This window comes from Sylvia atricapilla, chromosome 1 (genome assembly GCF_009819655.1).
Source record: "Sylvia atricapilla isolate bSylAtr1 chromosome 1, bSylAtr1.pri, whole genome shotgun sequence".
Classification (NCBI taxonomy): Eukaryota; Metazoa; Chordata; class Aves; order Passeriformes; family Sylviidae; genus Sylvia; species Sylvia atricapilla.
Window position 1 is genome coordinate 57032980 of NC_089140.1, and position 16079 is coordinate 57049058.

A 16079-nucleotide genomic window follows, 5' to 3' on the forward strand; every position below is an offset into this window, starting at 1 on the left:
GCCGCCAAGTGTCACCTTTTACTACCTTGTCTGTTACCTCCTTTTCACCATCAGTCCATGTCACTCTGATAACTTCTGGGTAGAATTTCTCAATAAGGCAAACATACATTATCTGATTTTCATGGTTTTTTCTGCAGGATTTCAGAGTTTGCTGGTGGGGAACTTCCCTTTTTTCTGGATGGGTTATTGGAGGAAGGAAATAAACAAAACAGAGTTGGAAGATCAGTAGTGTACAGCAAAAAAAAAACACACAGCCAAAAATACAAATTCTGAAGAGCAACAAAATAAATGCCTTATTAACAATACTAATATGCTTGTAATAAATGTAATGTTCTTTTGAGAAACATTAAGAAACTGAATACTGTGAATATACTAATACCTATTAATCTCACTTGAAACTGAGTTATAAATCTTAAGGTAGCTATATCCCACAACCTTCCAAGCAGTACTGCTGTCAGAAAATGCATTTGCCTGTTCAAGTCTCTGACAGTTATTAAATAATAGTATTATTTCCTGAACGAGCTTAATTTATTCAATCAGAGGAATTTAATATTGCTTTAAAATATTTATGCAAAAACAAGTACATTAAAATTTTGTCCACAGAATATTAAACATAGACCACCTACTTTAAAATCTTAGCAGTCTTATGTCCCCAGTAAAAGTTCACCACTGCTATATAATGAGCATCTGCTAAATTATTAATTTTTTAAAACACAACATTAATTTTGTGGTATTTTTTAGGAGGCGAGGGAAGAGAAGACAACAATTACTTCTTTGTTTTTAAGGCATTCCATGTATTTTCCAGGTGAAGATTTTTTTCAGGATAGAAAATGGAAATACAAAATTCTCTAGACACCAAAGGTTGGCAATGCCATCTGCAATACTAATCTGTTTAATTATTGAATTAGCACATCTGAAATGAAAAACTGAAACTGAACCTAAAGCAGAACATTCTATAGCTGGATAACATTTTCACACCTAAACAGCATATCTAGTCAGAGTTGTCTGCACAGAATGTTGTGCTTGGGAAACATCCTCAGTACAAATACACATTAATATTTTTTAAATTAAAAAGTAAGCTGTTTCCACAAGCCTATTTGACATAATCTCAATTTCCTTTGCCTCTCTGAGTTAAGCCTGCATGCTCTCTGGATTAGGAGGAGACAGTATCATGCAGATGTTATCCACACTGAGATACATTTTGATATTATTTAAGTGGATAGTAAATTTAAGGATCTGATTTAGGTAACGTGAATTTCTGCAGTGAGGGCACAGGCAATCATTTCTGTCTATGCTAACCGCAATTGAAGGCTGATACAGTTTCAAAACTGACTTTTGTTACACAGAAAGTACTGCTTAAGACTATTTTTAAGGCTGCAGAGACATTTTAGGTGTTCCCTGGTCCCACTTTTGTCTTGAATTCCTATGTAAATCTCTGCCACTGAATTTGAGTGAGTGGATGCATGGGGTTTAAGTTGTGGTCTGACTAGTTAGTGCAGTTTTAATGTATTGGAAGAAAATACATTACTATAAAATGCATTTTTGCCAAAAAACTTCCATTTCTCTGTAAATGATCTGTCTGTTCTAGACAAATCTACGTTGCATTCTCCCTGAAAGAACTTACTGATTCTTTGAAGTATTTCAAACTTGGTGTTTAAAGAGAAAGATGACCCATCTACCTTCAAAAGGATGTCTACCTTCCTTTTATTAAGAATTTCCTTCATTTTAGAGATGTCATTTAAAAATGGCAATGTGGACTGAGTTCTGTTGTACCAGAAATAACGTTGCTGATAACTTTATAGCTCTCGAACATTAATTTAGGTGTTATTTTATCTTTATGCATCAGTCTTCCCAAGGAGGGAAGATTAAAGTAATTTTTAAAATTATGTATTTTTTCCAGAGTTGTATATGTTCGCAAGACAATGAAGTCCCAGTGGCATTGTACTCTACAAACTTCATTAATATTTTAGCGATTTCTTTTAGATTTTCAAAGTTTAGTAGATTGTTCTGACTAATTTCAGTACATATAACAGCTTGGTTTGATATTCTCTTAGGATATCAAGTCTAAATGTAGAGGTGAGAGAGATTCTTCCAGCTGCTAGTTCATCCAGCTTATTTTAGAGACTTCTGCTATGATGGAATAATTTCCACCTCTGGAAATGCCAATGTCATTCCATTTACTGTAAAAACACCCTAGGTGCGTAGCTTACATGAAACAATTCATACCACAGTACTGAGGAAACATGTTGCTTGAATAATTGCAACCGTGTTGCATGTATTGAAGTGTCTCATGTACGTATATGGATAAATGGATGACAGTGGAGAATGGAAAAACTAAGTTTTGCATCTGTCTGTGTGTCTGTCTACCTACCTATATCTTTCAATGTGAGAAAAAAATCTTTGTATGCATGTTTCTGAAATAAAAGGATGAAAATCTGTAAAATTTGCTGTAGGTTTTGATGTATTTTCAGGCTGATCTGCAAATCCTTTGACATCAGCAAAACAGTTTACACTGGCTTTTCTGAAATTCTTTCTGAAGAATTTTAAGATAATGAACTTGCATTCATCTGTCAGTTTTGATTCAGCTAAACATTGCAAAATGTGGTTTACCTTGTTAAACATTTTTCTAAGGTAGGTTTTAGGAGGTATATGGGTATTCCTTTTTCAAATAAAAAATAGGTATGAGTAGATATTTCTTAAGCTAACATTTGTCTTTTCTCTCATGAAACAATGGTGTGAGGCTGTAAACATTTTTCAAATGAAATCCTGGAGATAGGTTTAAATCCGATGAGCTATTAAAAAATAAGTTCAAAATATTGTTATATAGATTAGCTGTCCAAAGTTTTCCTAATTAAACTCCTCTACATTTTCTTTATAAGTATCTATAAATAAGATTTATAAGTAAGGTCACTGTGTTCTTAAACTGAAATTTTAATTCTCACTACTTGGATGATCGACAAAATGGAGTAATTTTGTACTGATACTCAAAGCTTCTCCATTCCACTTCAAGCCAGTGAGACCTGAGGGCACTCAGCACACTCAGCTCATAAACAGCATTCTTGTCCTGCTTGACAGTGACTTCAGGGATTATAACTAGTAGCAATATAGTATAGCCTTGACCTATGGTGAGCCTTTCCAGATACCTTAAAGAGCTGTCAACCTTCTTTGCAAAGCTTTCCCATTATAAAACTTTTAAAAACATAGGACTGTGAAAAACTTACTGGAGACAATGAGTTTTGTGCCAGAACCAAATACCCTCTCACACTGGTACATTCCTTAACAGAAACAGCCATCTGAAGGATGGGATGACATACAAAGGGACCTGGACAAGCTCAAGAATTGGATCCATGGGAGTTTCATGAGGTTTAGCAAGATCAAGTGCTAGATGCTGCGTCTGGATTGGGGCACCCCCTGGTATCAACCCAAGCCTGAGGGGTGAACACATTGAGAGCAGCCTTGGGGAGAAGGACCTAGGGGGGTGCTGGTGGATGAGAGGCTGGACATGACCCAGCCATGGGCATTTGCAGCCCAGAGAGACAAACGTGTCTTGGGCTGCATCAAAAACACCATGACCAGCAAGGCAAGGGAAGGGATTCTGCCCCTCTACTTTGCTCTGGTGAGACCCCACCTGAAGTGCTGAGTTGAGCTCTGGGGTCCCCAGCACAGGACCTGTTGGAACAAGTGCAGAGGAGGCCAACACATTGATCAGGCATCTCCTGTGAGGAAAGGCTGAGAGAACTGGTATTGTTCAGCCTGGAGAAGAGAAGGCTTTGGGGTCGTCTAATTTCTCCCTTCCAGTACCTGAAGGGAGCCTACAAGAAAGATGGCAAGACTTTTTAACAAGAGCATGTAGTGGCAGGACAAGGGGGAATGGCTTCACACTGAAAGAAATTAAATCTTAGGATCAAATTCTTTACTGTGAGGGTGGTGAGGCACTGGAAGAGAGAGTCCAGAAAAGCTGTGGATGTCCCCCTCTCTGGAAGTGTTTAGGCCACTTTGGATGGAGCTCTGAGCAGCCTTATCTAGTGGAAAGTGTCTTTGGCCACAGCATTGGGGTTTAAACTAGAAGATCTTTAAGGTCTCTTTCAACCCAAGCCATTCTATGATTCCATGATTTTGGCCAGAAAAGCACCAGATTTAACAACTATAATATGAATAATAGGATTTTCCTGATTTGGCTTGGTGAAAGTAGGATAATTGGATTCAATCTCCGTTAATGCTGCTATTCGCAAAGACCCTTTATCCCAAGTCTTGTTTTTCTCCATTTCTTAATGATTTTAAGTTCTTTAATGTGAAGTAACTACAGCCATTTTACTCTAATAATGACTCAAAGCCTTGGCCTCATAAAGACAAAATAATACAGAATTAGTGATGCTTGAAAATAATTTATTTTAAACGGTGTATAGGAAAAAAGTGGCAACTACCTGATTTGGTAGATAGGGGGTTTTACTAAAAACAATATACTGGTCATGCCACAGATATTTCCATTGAATTATAGATATGATTTACTTGGTCCTTCTGGCATAAATCATTAAACCTTCTGGCATAAATCATTAAACCAATCTTTGCTTGATATGTTACTATAAGCTAATGTATTATTCAGGCTTAAAACATTTCCTAGCAGTACTTCCTCTGTCTTGTATTTGTATAGTTGTTCACTTTAGGACTATGGCATTTAAAGCACATGTGGGAAGCCGGAAAAAAATTTTTTGTCTGCCACTTTCCATTAAAATAAATCTCTCTGCAAGAAAGGCAAAAAAAGGATCATTTCTTATGCAATTATTAAGCAGTAATTCACCATAATTAATACTGAATAATTAATTAACACTTATTAAGTAATGAGAAGACTATTTGGAGGTATTAATTTATTTCTAATGCCAAAGTGTTGTGTATGTGATAAAATAATATTAATAAGTTTTTCACTTTTTCTAGCCTAATTCAAAAAGATTTTTTGCAATGTCCATTGCATACTGCTCTCTGTATCTGTATTAGAAAGAGGTTTTCTTTCTTCCTATTTAATTCTCAGCTGCTTGAGTCCATGTCAATTCCTTCAGTACAGCTGGAGGAAAGAATGAGGTCTCTGAAAACTATTACAGACCATTTTTCACCAGATTTCTAGGAGAACTATTATCAAAAGTGGGTTGAAATAGCTTCTTTTTAGGCATGTTTGTGATCCTAAACCACTGCATTACAAATACCACAAGGATGAATGTAGGAATGGTGAATTGGGGAGTAAAATCCTGCACAAGGAATGGTGCTGAGAATCTAAGTGGTCTGAGATAGTATAATACTCATCTATACGACCACTCCAAGCTCCTAAAGCTTAATGTATGAACAAGATACATACAATTTACAACATACAACTTACCTGAGACAACAAGTTTTGTACCTGAGCCAAACACCTTGTTATAATAACCAATCACAGTGAATAAAGCCTTTACAATATCAGTGTGGCTAAGTTGTGTTTGCATGGGTAATAAGTACACTTTAAAGAAAAACAGATTTGCTGTATAATCAATTTTTAGACCCTAGGAAAGTAAAAGAAGAGCAGAAGCCTAAAATAAACAAAAGTTTAAAATAAAAAGGGGAAAATGTGGAATTACTGGAGGGCATATAAGTTGTTAAATGAACAGGATTCATCTCAACTAATTTGAGTCTTCTGAATATTTAGGTGAACAGTGCAGGTGGAGCACCTTCTCTGAGATAGAGAAGGCTCTATATCTGTTTTCTGGAAACAGGTAGGTAGCATCACCGTAAGATTTATTTGATCAGATATTGGCAAAGTAATTTGCTCGTAATATACCCCCATAAGATCATACCAAGAACTGGTGAACATTATGCAGAGATCTGAGGAGCATGAGACTACTGACCAATATTTTTGTTACCAGTAACTTGAAGCAAAATTGCATCGATTGGAATCAAAAATCCCACTAACAAGATACAGCATTTTCAGCTATTAGGCTATTAGCTATTAGGCACACTATTTTTGCCTCAGATGCTCAGCTGGGCCAAACTACAGGCAAGTATTACACACCTAGTATTTACTTGAAACAAAATATTTTGAATAGTAGTAATAACTGATAATAAGCAGTTTCTGCAAAAGCTAAGAAGAGAGAGCAGCCTTTCAACTTTGCCTATCTTAAAAGGTGCAACTTACTCTTCTGGGCATATGTCAGATAGCTGTCTCATTTCCATTCATAGTCAGATACAGTCCTAACGAAAAATGTTTAGCTTTTCAAAGAATATGTGTAACACAGAAGTTGGACATATTTTCAAAATTAATTAGGAATACCACAAAGGTCAAATGTCCATACTCAGAGATAAGAAACATTTTTCTGTTCTCCAAATTCTGTCTTTGCCATACTTAAATTCATTTTTATATAGAAAATCATAATGAGACAAGTTAGAGGTCTCTGCTGCAATAGCTGTTGTGTTTCCCCCATTTCACACATAAATACAGAACAATTACATTATGTTTTGCAAATGCAAATGGAATTGCAGTTTTAGGGGGAAATCCTGGAAAGTATTCAGAACAGTTAGAATTAGGGAGAATCAAAATAGCAGAGCACTTCATGCCAGGCAATATCTAGCTGTACGGAAAAGCATTTCAGAAGTAGTCAAGTTTTACATTCTCTACTTACCGGTAGCTCTAAGTTCAGTTCCACTTCCAAATATTTTGACGTCAGGATCCCACAGTCTGATAATGCTTATCAATATCTCCGACACTGCTCTTTCCTTGCATAGGCAGCAGAAAAGGTCTCGCTGATTTAGAGGCTGGTGATAAATCTTACTGAGTGCTATAGCTGAATTTTCAGCATTGACTTAGAGTGCCATTTCTAGAAATACCTTAATATTTGTAGCGAGTAAAAAGTTCTGAAAATTTTTGGTCAGAGGCATAGATAGAAAATTTCTCTATAATTCTCCTCAGTACTTTGCAATTTTACTTAATTATAGCCACCTTGATAATGACATGTAGTTTCTGAGTAACATACTATAGGCATTGCTACATGTTTTATACAGAAAATAGTGTTCATCTTTTTTTTATTGCATAGCTTCACCACAATTAAAAATAATACAAATGCAAAAGTAAACCAGATGATTTCAGTAGGGTCAGAAACTAGAAATTTATTACACTCAGGGAATTTTTCTTCCCAATCAATTTAGACCAGACCACCTCTGTCAATAAGAAACTTTTTAATTTCTCACATGTTGTTCTGGGAGTTAACTTTCAAGCAGTTCACTTTTATTTCCTAGAACAGGATGAAACCATCCCAGTATTTAAATCTACCTATCCAACCGGGGCACGATTTTACAGGAGAAATATATTTTCCTAACAGTCTTCCATTCTTGATTATCTGAGAACCTGAATGATTCTGTTAAAATCAGTTCAATGAAAATGGTACTTACCAGAGACTATTAGCTTTGTTCCCATGCCAAAGTATTTGATCCAGGTGCTCCACACCATGTTTTGACTTTGCAATAAGCTAGCATGCTCTTTTGATGTACCAGTGATGAAGAAAACCCCAATTTTTCCCAATCATCCATGGGAGTCTGCATGAAGACCTGGTCCTTGCCTCCTGGGAGGTCATCGGGAATTTCAGATGTGCATCTGGATATTCAGCCAATAGCTAATGTCCTTCAGAGAAAATCTCTTTCCTGAAGTTTTACAAATTTGTTAGATAACCCCTCCACTTAATATCTTAGAATTAGATTATGTTTTTCTTCGATTTTAGACAGCAAATAAGAATACAGAATAGTACATGTAAAAAAACCACGTACCTTCTGGTGAAAATCCTGCTCTTAACAAAGGCCCTCTTTACCTGCAATTACACGACATCAAATACTACTAGCATAGAGTTAATTTTTCATTGTCTGAACACAGAAGAGGGAAAGTAAGGAGAACTAGCACCAAAAGAATTATGAAGGTATCTCTGTGCTGCATGTTCTTGCCCCAAGTGGGTGGTTATTGTCTGCCCATCTCTTGGAATCAGTCCAGGCTTTGCTACAGCAGCTCACTGGCAGCTTTTTATATACTAACTGATGGGAGAAGGAGGCTTTTCCTTGCACAGGTTTTTTTATAAAACAGTCCAAGATAACATCAGAGGACAGTACTAGTGTACTGTCAATCAAACAGCCTGCATGGTTAGTTTAGCATTTAAAGTAAACTGAGTTAGAGTGCTTCTGGGATACCTTGTAGCATATTGACTGCGAAATTATTTTGAGAAATTACTATTTGTGGTGAGAGGGAGGAAGTAGAGGGTGAAGGTCTGTCAGCTGAAGTAGGTGCAAAAAACCCCAGTGGTCTACTTTGAAGTCTTCTGGACAGAAACATCCTAATCACAACCACAAATTAAGGGCAGGAATGATGTAGGTGGAATGATGCTGAATGGTGTTTTTCCTGCCGTGCTCTTAGACATGCAGTGAGGAAATTGTTAGGATAGGGTTAATAATTTCTGTTACCAGAAAAGCTGGGAATAGAGTCTCAGCTTCACTGCAACCAGGTGATGCTTCCATTGTTCCAACCAAATCAAGTATAACTTTGCCTGGGTAATCGGGATGGGGGAGAAGGAGAAGATTGGGATGGTTTGTACTTGGAAATAAAGCTATCCTTTACTATGTCGAGTGAAACTGTACCTAATCATCATAAGATAGATGATCGAATTGTAATGATTGTTGGTAGCTGAACATGGTTATTATTTCAAACTAGAATCATGAGAATTGTAAAGGAAGATATTTACAAAATCCATGCTTGGACGTATACAATAGAACAATGTAGGTTTAATGATTAACATAGAGTTATATAACGGAGGGGTATAATATTGGGGCCTTCTTGGACCCTTGTTGGAGTTGGATTTGGGTCTGTATCCCGACTCCCAGAGCTCTCAGTAAAGCACCTCATAATCATTCCAATTATTATGCGTTTTCCTCGCTAACAAAACCACCTATCTTGGTTCCGGCCAGACAGGGTTAATTTTTGCAGTAGACAGGAGAGTGTATGGCAAGGACACACAGGTTATTCTACATCACCTCGCTTTATTGCTGGCTATGGGGGAAGGGAATCTCTTCTGGGGGAGAAGGGGTTCATTCTGATCAAGTACATGTGGAAGACGGAGCAGTTGGGTAATGCTGGTTCCAGGCTGGAGCGAGCAGTCAGCTAATGCCAGTTTCAAGCAATCATGTGGGTATTGTATTTTATGTTGCACACTTAATTATTAACATTGTTCCTGTTATTGTTTGCTTTCTTATCTCATTGCTGTTTCCAGTAAGTTGTTCTTATCTCAACCTATGATTTTTTGCCTTCTGTGCTTTCAATTCTCCTCTCCAGCCCTTCACAAGTGAGTAGGGGGATAAAGCGAGGATCACATGGCTTGAAGAGTTTCAGTGGGAGCACTACACTGGGGAGTACCATTCCTAAAGGATGAAGCCTTAATTGGTGTCCAAATGGAGTATAAAATGTTGAGATAAAAACAGCTCTGTCCAGAGCCAGCTGAAAACAATTTTGATCTGGGCATTTACTTTTGTAAGTATGGATCCACTGGTTACAATTTTGCTTGATCCATTCACATGGTTATGGTACCTAATCCTATATATATTCCTGTATGTGATCCTTGCAGTGCTCTTTTTCAGAGCAGGGAGAAAGATCAGGGTTGCTCTGTTGATGTATTGGGGGATATTAGCTAATGATGTGACAACATCAAGTCAATGAGGGACATTTGGGATGTGTATTCAGTGTTGCTCTCCTACCCTTACCTTGGGCACAACCTTTGGGGGTCTACTAATAATCATAGCCAGTTTGTGGAAGGAAAAGGAGAGGACAATTTTCCCAAGATTTTTACCCCCTTTTCCTGCTTTAAGCCTGTTGCAACAGCTTGTAAGAATTTTCAATTTCCCTTGGATGTTAAAGAAAGCATGTTCTTTTTGCAAAGTCTGACAGGTCCCCTCAGCATAGTCCACACCAAGTTTAGAGTCATGATAGAGATAAATCGGAACGTCATTCAGTGATCTAACTTGAGAGATAATCATGAGTGCCATGAAATGTGAGAGAAAATAGGCCAGCTTTTGAAAGATTATTCTGATCCAATGTTTTGGATGTTCACCCCTGAACATCTACAGGACCCTGGCAGAGGTGTAACTTACTGCAATATGTCCTGCCTACTCTTAACTGGACACAGTTCAATACCAGACAGTACCCTCAGGGGAAAGAGGAAGAAAACAGATCAACAAGCACTGTGGCCACTCAAACTGCAGCTGAATGAGAGGAACAACCCATGCTAGTACAGAAGAAGAAATCCAAGACAAAATCAGTTTGTTTAGTGAGGGTAAAGAATAGGGCACTCACAACAGGAGGAAGAGGCGAGACTAGAGATGCACACCTAATGCCTACCCCAGTGAGCTGTGAGATATGTGAAAAGATTTCAGCTGCCAGTCAGGAGAGCCAGTGGTGACCTGCCTGCTCTGATGCTGCAAAATTGTGGCCCACAACATGAAAGCAGATGATAGTGAACCCAAGCAGCTGAGATCCTTGTTCTGGGATCTGGGCATTGGCAAGGGGATTGAAAAGAGGACAGAAACTTTCAGCCTCTGGAGGCAACTCCTGTCAAGCGGAAGGGAAAAGATCCTCTCATCCACGCCAAGATGATCCAATAGGGTACGCAAGTAGGTGGAATGCCATGGAAAAAAGTATCCAGTAACTGAGCGAATTAGCTGTGCTGAAGGAAATCTGTAGGGTTCAAATAACAAGCAGTCTCTTGTCCATTGTACACAATGCATGTGGCAGAAGTTTGTATGGAGCTTCACATCATTGTACACCAACCCTTTGGCAACCTTTTCATTGATGTCAATGAAAGAAGAATAAACATTTCTCCGGTGTTTCTTTCACTGCCAACTCTGACAATAAGTTCATCTTTTTTCCTCCTTACCAACCTATACCTTGGCTGTGGAAACACTGCCCAAGATTTCAGACAGACTCAAAAGACTCATGCATGTTAGAGAGGAAATGTCTGACATCCTGACAGTATGGACCAGAGTCTCTTCCACTGGGAGCGTGCAACCCCCTGCTCAAGAGAGAGGTACATACCACGAGGTAAACTAGAGCAGTTTTACCTGTATGACCAACGAGAGTACATGAGGAAGCACCTCTGCCCTAGCAGCGCAAGTATGTGGGCTAGTTTACTAGTGTGTTACTTCTGATTCTCTGGAAGAGACTTTCTAGAGGTGCCTCTAGCCAGGTGGAGAAAAGGGATCTATCAAACAGATCTATTGGACTGTGTGAATCCAATGGCCCAATACAAGAGTGTAAAGTTTTAGTTGACACCAGTACACAATGTACCCTGATGCCATCAAGATCTGCAGAGGCAGAATTTATCTCTATTACTGTGGTGACAGGGAGATCCCAACAGATGAGAGTACTGGAAGGTGAGGTGAGCCTGACTGGGAATAAAAGGCAAAAAGGCCCCATTCTGATTGGTCTAGAGGCCCTATGTATCTTTGGCATAGATTAACTCATGAGAGGGTATTTCAAGGACCCAAAAGGGCATTTTTGGGCTTGTGGGGTAACTGCTGTGGAGACAGAGGAAATTAGACAGCTGAATACCTTGCCTGGTCTCTCAAAGGACCCTTCTACTGTGGGACTGCTGAGGGTTGAAGAACAACAGGTACTGATCACACCCACAACCCTGTGACTCTCATCCATGAGACAATTCATGATCTGAAAAACCAGGGAATGGTCAGCAAGAATCACTCACCCTTTAATAGCCTCATATAGCCAGTGTGTAAGTCCAATGGACAGTGAAGACTGACAGTGGACTATCATGGCATGGACAAAGTCACACCAGCAATAGTGCTGCTGTGAAGGATGTGCTGAAACTTCAGTATGAACTGGAGTCCAAGGCACCAAAGTGGTGCCACTAGGGACATGGCTAATATTTTTCTCTCCATTCTTTTAGCAGCAGAGTGAAGACCACTGCTTGTTTTCACCTGGAGGGATGTCCAGTACACCTGGAACCAACTGCCCCAGGGGTGGAAACAGCCCCACTATTTGCCATGGACTGATCCAGACTGTATGGGAAAACAGTGAGTCTGCAGAATACTTGCAATACACTGGTGACATTATTGTGTGTGGGAGCACAGTAAAGGAATTTTGAACAGAAGAAGAGGAAGAGGCCCCACGATATAATCAGCTACGAAAAAATGAAAAGTTATCTCTTTACTGATGGCTCCTGCTGTATTGTAGGGATACACTGATAATGGAAAGTCGATGTATGGAGTCCTACATGGTAAGCCACAGAAGCCTGTTGAGGGACAAAGTGTATCAGGTCTGTTTGCAGAGCTGAAAGCTGTCTAGCTGGATTTAGGTATCACTGAATGAGAGAAATGGTCAGTGCTCTACCTGTATGCTGACTTATGGATGGTAGCAAATGCTCTGTTGAGGGTGGATGGAGAGATGCAAAAAGAACAAATGGAAGTGCAGAGGTAAATGCATCTGGGCTGCTGAACTGTGGCAAGATATCGCTGGCTGGGTAGAGAAGCTGGTTGGAGAAGTACATCATATAGATGCATCAAGTGCCCAGGAGTTGGCCACAACAGACAAGCTGAATGAGCTGCCTAAATTAGTGTCTGAGATGGATCTTGACTGGCAAAGATTAATTGTTTCTGGCTCAATGGGCCCATGACACCTCAGGTCATCCAGGAGGAGGTGCAACATACAGATGTGTTCTTGACAAGGGGTGGACCTAATAATGAACATTATCTTCCAGATTATCCACAACTGGGAAACATGTGCTGTAGTCAAGCAAGCCAAGAGGATAAAGCCTCTGTGGTGTGGGGAACAATGAGCAAAACATAAATATGGGAAGGTCTGGCAAATTGATTGTATTGCACTCCTGCAAATCCACCAAGGCAGGCGATATATTATTACAATGGTGGAAGCAACTCGTGGATGGCTGAAGAGGTACCTGTGCCTCATTGCCACTGACAGGGCCACTGTCTTGGGCCTTGAAAAGCAAGTTCTGTGGCAATGTGGCATCTCAGAAAGAAATGAGTCAGACAATGGGACTCATTCTAAAAATGGCCTCATAGACACCTGGGCCAGAGAGCACAGCATTATCTCTCAGGCACCAGCCTCTGGGAATATTGAATGATACAATGGACTATTAAAAACCATATTAAAAGCAATAGGACTTTCAAACATTGGGATCTATGTTCAGCAGAGGCCACCTAGTTAGTTAACACTAGAGGCTCTACTAATTGAGCTTGCCCTGCCCTATCAAAGCCTCCACACAACAGAGAAGGGGATAAAGTCCCCATAGTGCATATGAGGAATGTATGTTAGACATTTAAATTAATCCTGCCTCAGTCAAAGGCAAAGCCATTCATGGGACTGTTTTTGGTGAAGAATCTGGGTGCACGTGGTGTGTAATGCAGAGGGACGGGGAAATGTAATTTGTTCCTCAAGGGGATTTGATTTTTGGTAAAAGCAGTCTGTAATGTTGAATTGTATAACTGCATAATATCAGTTGCTGAATGACACTGCCACTCTATGCCATAATCAATATGGACAATCAGCATGGACTGCTCCAGATACACCAGTCATGATATCCTGATGCAGCTTTCAACCCAACCACCCAACAGCACACTAGCCTTCCTGCCCCGGAAGACACCTAGGACAAATAGAACCCACAGTCATGCACTAAATGAACTCAACAAACATTTTGGAGGGGTGACCATTGACTATAGAAATGATACTTATGCATAGAGATATGTATATATATGTACATAGCTAGAAGGTGTAGGATCTGACTGTGATGTAGATGGTATAGAATAAGGAATAGCCTTATGTCCTGTTTTCAGCCAAGACAGGGTTCATTTTTGCAGTAATCAAGAGGGGCACCTGTATTTTACACCACCTTTTGTCACTCCTGGGAGCAGGGGAAAAATCCCTCTTTTGGTTGGGATAGCATGGCATCATGTTCATATTTTACATGGCTTTGTGTGGTGAGTTCTTGCGCACGAATCATTTGCCTCTTTCTTGTACAATCTCATTAGTACTGTTGCTGTTACTGTTCCTTTTCTTATTGCATTGCTGTTTCCAGTAAATTGTTCTTATATCAAACCATGATCTTTTCCTTTTGTGCCTTCAATTCTCCTCTCTAGCTCACTGCAGGTGGGAGTGAGGGAACAACACAAGGTTTGGAGTGATTCAGTGGGAACACTAAATTGTGGAATACCATTCCTAAAGCATGACAATTCTATTTGTCTTAACATGAAATGGAGGAGGATGATGGTTATAAGTAGCACATAATCAGCTCTGGTAGGTAAGAGACTGTAAATCTCTAATTTAAACTGGTCTGTGTGGAGTTTTGTAGTAACTGAATTAGGGTAGACAGGGCTTAAAATTTTCCCAACAGCTTACAATTGCTCACATGTACAGCAGGGAGGATTACATAGGGAAACTTTTTCTCTAAATAGCTGGGCAAGCATATAATTCCCAGCACCGAGGTACTTCCTTCAGCACACTGTATTTCTTTTCTGCCTACTCTTTCCTAAGGAAGAAAACTGGCCAGACTAGAAGATTACTGCTTCTCTGTTTGCTTCCCTAAAGACTGTCAGAATTATGCCATGGCTGTGTAACAGGCACCAAAGGAGCAGATAAGTGTCCAGTACTTACATGCTAAGTTTTAAGGCAGTGAAGACTTCCTTTGCCCTTAAAATAGTAGATGCACGTTGAAGACAGGAGGGCTAATGATAGACCAGACTTTGAGAAGGGTGTTTATGTGCGGTTACCTGCTCTTTTGGAGTAGCAGAAAAAGGTTGGGCCTTTCAGCAGCTTACTCAGATGCTGCGAAAATACTGATGAAGTGGCACAGTTACAACCTTGTGGTTCAGACGCTGTGGGTGGTTTTTTGCCTTGATGATCTGTGTTTCTATCAAAGTGAGGATCCCAGTAGGCACAGTAGTAGGTAGCAGCATCATCTGGAATTACATCTTTTATTGTAAGAACAAATCGCTTCAGGAGAGAACTTCTTTCGACTATGTATCTCTTTGCTTGAAAGCCACTTTCAGTGGTAACTTTGTCCCCTGAAACAAACAGAAGCCTCTCAGGAGCTACACTCTCCTTCTGCTTATACCAGTGTACGACGATGCTGTTAAAATTTGCCTCTGATTTTTGAATTTCACATGTCATCCGTGCACTTTTTTGGAACTTGGTGATGGATATCGGACTCTGCGTGGGAATTTCCTGTGCAAATCCATCTAGGAAAGAGAAAAGGAGAAATTTTGTCATTAGCTGGAATTCAGGGATTTGGAAAGATGCCTGTTAGCAAAGCCATGGGTGCTTGCAAGGAAAGGTAGGAAAATAAAGAAGTACTTACAAAACCAAGAGGCTGTGGCCACAAGCACTACCAGCAGCAGCATGTTTGCTTGTCACACTTTGCTCTCAGTGAGATTCAGAGGAGGATGAAAGGGTCTCCAAATGGAAACTGTGTTGTATAGAAGAAGGAGGTGGCTCTCTTGAATGGTCTTCAGTGATAAATCTTCTGTGTGCAAGCAGATGAACTCTTCTATGTGAAGCAGTCTTTACAGAAAACCCTCTCCAGGCTGCCAAATACTAAAATGGGAAAGAAGGCTGTAGTCCTGTCTGCTTTTCAAGTAAATATGGGAAATATTGGTAAAACTTAAATGTTGTGGCCCTATAAAACTCTAGTCAAAGTGACTGAGAAAAGGTTGCAAGCAAGAGCATGTCCAGACATCTATGGTGGAGTTTGCCTGGACTTTGCCCTGGTGGGCGGTAGGTGAGTACCTCACCTGAGGGATGCAGAGAGGTGCACAGTGTCAGAGCAGGTGAAGACTGCCTTTTGCTGCTTCAGCTTAATCACCTGGAGGCAAGGTGCAGAAGCGCCCAGGGTGCTCCGGTGCTGGTACTGCCCTCCACCAAAGCTGAAGACCTTCAACCTGCAGTGACTGCAGTGACTGCAGAAGCTCAGCTGTGGGGACTTGCCTTTGCTTTGGTTTAGGGTGCGGGAGGAAATACACAGCCACAGGATTTCAGTTTCATAGCTTAGCAGAGATGCAAGCACTTCTTG

General features: G+C 39.9%; 1 protein-coding gene across 1 annotated transcript in view; it reads right to left on the bottom strand.

Moving 5' to 3' along the window:
- The window catches only part of LOC136372463 (immunoglobulin kappa light chain), a 29490-nt gene extending 13684 nt beyond the window's left edge, over positions 1-15806 (bottom strand). The window contains 5 exon segments of the mRNA XM_066337458.1: positions 2-124; positions 126-162; positions 5365-5413; positions 14935-15249; positions 15369-15806. Of these exon segments, the coding sequence (XP_066193555.1) occupies positions 2-124; positions 126-162; positions 5365-5413; positions 14935-15249; positions 15369-15411 (567 nt within the window). The 5' untranslated portion in view covers positions 15412-15806.
- Between the last annotated feature and the right edge of the window lie 273 nt (positions 15807-16079).